Source organism: Hyposmocoma kahamanoa, unplaced genomic scaffold (genome assembly GCF_003589595.1).
Source record: "Hyposmocoma kahamanoa isolate Upper Pololo Valley unplaced genomic scaffold, ASM358959v1 92, whole genome shotgun sequence".
In the NCBI taxonomy this organism is placed as follows: Eukaryota; Metazoa; Arthropoda; class Insecta; order Lepidoptera; family Cosmopterigidae; genus Hyposmocoma; species Hyposmocoma kahamanoa.
The window spans coordinates 8,953,078-8,956,088 of NW_020654748.1; the positions used below are offsets into that span (position 1 = coordinate 8,953,078).

The 3,011-nt window shown below is 40.4% G+C and overlaps 1 protein-coding gene across 1 annotated transcript in view; it reads left to right on the top strand.

The window, feature by feature from the left end:
• The first annotated feature begins 435 nt into the window (after positions 1-435).
• The window catches only part of LOC113236677 (twinfilin), a 20,913-nt gene continuing 18,337 nt past the window's right edge, over positions 436-3,011 (top strand). Inside the window, exon 1 of the mRNA XM_026472837.1 lies at positions 436-615. Within this exon, the coding sequence (XP_026328622.1) occupies positions 436-615 (180 nt within the window). The remainder of the gene's footprint in view (positions 616-3,011) is intronic.

Sequence of the window (3,011 nt, forward strand, 5' to 3'; positions counted from 1 at the left end):
GATACTCGGAGTCGACATCACGAAAGAAGTCCAGTTCCGGGGTCATTTGGAGAGTAAAACCAAAGTGGTTTCAAAAAAGCTCGGAGTGTTCAATAGAGATATAGAGATACTTCACACCTGGCCACCGCACCGGGTTGTACAAAGCACAGTATGACCCCATAATGGAGTATTGCTCGCATCTCTGGACTGGTGCCACCGTCAGGTTTCCACTATGGCTCCTTCCGCCAAAGGAATGGATCTCCACATCATTGATACCTGGCATTGTAAAACCACGCGGGCATCATATTTGTTGGAATGGTGGAATGGTCTCCCTGCTGAAGTATTTCCTTTGCGCTATAACATAGTGTCAATCGAAAATCAACTGGGCTCTCATAGCTGCTGTCCGGTAACTAACACGCGGCTAAACATAGGACTCCAGAGAGTTCGTTGCCCAGGATGGAGAGGCCCGAGATGGATGGCTCGTCTGGTGTTCCGCAAGCCTTACATTTGGAATCAGGGGACCGTCGTGTCTCCTTCTCGGGGAGAGGTTTCGCTGCGCGCGGCCAGCCGCTTGTGGAGGCGCACACGAGCAATAGCGTACGTCCACCTGCAGCGGAGAGGAGGAACACCCCGGGGGTTTGATGCGGCCGGGCTGCTCCCTTTCAGAGTTCTCTGCCCCCGCAGGGCCGGGGCATCTGTAAGCGAATTCCCTCGAGTAATAAAAAAAAGTTCCGATAAGTCGGACTCGTTAACTAATTTTAACTGTTTTTAAAAGACAATTTTGTGCTCTATTTTTTGCTATTTAAAATGGATATTTGACCATTTGTCACTAATCCGCGTTTTAGTTAGAGGGCGGTAGATAGGCTGGCAATGCGTAGGCAGCTCATCTGATGTTGTAGATGTCCATGGAAGACGATGACTGCCTCCCATTAATTGCCTCCTACTTTACATAAACAAGAGGAACCGGATATGGATACAAACATTTTGTTCACTATGGATATCCACAAATACGGAGTGGTTAGTTAACGTCCAGTTAAAAGTTTCTAGGTAAGCGCATCCCAAGCTATGCAAAAGTTAAATGGAGCCTCGCAACAATGACAACGTGGGGTAGCAACTCTATTTTCGTAACAATAACAGTTTGGTGGTTAAATTATTAAATGAGTTCTTATTAATTGCAGTATTCCGACCCATTGTGTTTGCGTTGGGATTTACCGGACGCCGCCGGACGTTTTACGCCCGGACTCCTAGCACAGTAGACGCCAGAGCACAAGTACGTGATATAACATTATTATTTCTTGCATGTCACACTTTAGCATTACACAACAACGGCACATACATATTTTAGTTTATATTATGTGCAAACCTACTTGTCGTATGTATGATCAATGACACGGACTTTATTATACATATATGATCCAAGATATACAAGGTGTAATTGTTAAGTGTGCCCAGGCGATTATTCCGTCAATATTCTTGTATACGACAATGTGTCCGAAAAAAGCAATTGCTACAAATATGTTCTTGAAATTAGTGTGGTCGTTGCTGAGAAGGGCCGGTGATAACAGCTTAATACGTGAAATTTTAGAAGAATACCGTTTAAATAACTAAAAACACCTCATTGCTGTTGTCGCTTTAGCAATAAATGATTCCAGTAAGTATATAAGTGCCCAACCTTGGTGACTTACTTATGTTTTATCAAAAAGTTATTCACACCGTGCCAAAGAAAGTCTTGCTTTAATTGCGCAGAAGTAAGGTATTTAATGACTTCTGCTTCTGGTGCGAAACTGACTGAATGCGAAATTAACCCATGCTAAACAGGTTAATTATCACCGCAAAACAATTTTGATAGTATACATCTATACAGGATGAAACCGAAAGGTGTAGCGATATTTCAGTTAACGGAAATAAATAAATATACAAAGTTAACTAATTTTACTTCCCACTCTTATTTATGAAAATTCCATGTCATAAAATTTCAATCAACTGATATCACTAATCTTTAGGTACACACACTCTACAGCTCTAGCCCGACGTCTGACCACAGCCACAATGCGGTAAATCACCACTGATTTGCAATTGTGTACACTATTAAATAAATAAAATTATCTATTTCTTTCTAACGTATGCAGAGAGCACGACAATAGATCGATAAAAGGCGTATTCGACAATCGTCGAACTCACCTCTGTAACTATGCTGAAATTGTAATAATTTTAATTGCGGATACTAGTTTTATTTTATTTGCAACTACGAATGAAAAAATTAAATTTCTTTATTTCATTGATTACTTGATGTACGAAATAAAGATATCGTTAATAATGCGTCCGTGTCTCCGAGACATATGTTTTACCAGAATGCAAAAGATTGTAAGTAACATCTGTAACATAGAAACGAAATGCTAAAATATACCAGTTTCACCCTGTCGACAATGAAACCAAAGCGATATCTCCAATATACCCTACGCCAACTTTGTTTTCAAACAGACATATTTATTTACTAATATTATGCTCCCTGAATTTTGTGAAGAAAAAATAAAGAAACAAAATTCGAAAATAAAAACAAAAAAAAGAATTTTATGAAAAAAAAGAAACAAAAAACAAAATAAAACAGAACAGGTCGAAAAATTCACACACGGCGACTTTTAGCAGCGATGTAAACCCCATGCAGTAGCGATGCAGTCGCTAATCGTCTACCTTTACAAACACGCGCAATTTTAAGCAGCGATGCAAGCGCGCGACTGTATCGATACAAACGCGCGAAAGCGTCGATGCAATTGCCTATAAACCCAAGTGTAGCGATGAGTAGCGGTACAGTCGCGCTTTTGTATCGATGCAACCGTGCGTTTGCATCGACGCAATCGCCTATAAATCGCAAGAACGCGCGTTTACATCGCTGCTAGATCGCCGTGTGTAACCACTATAATGTCTTGTGATAACAAACAAATCAACTGTATGCGGTAAATATTACACAGATTTTTTATCATAATGCTGGCTATTCTTTTATTTTGTATATGATTATCGCCATCTACCCATAT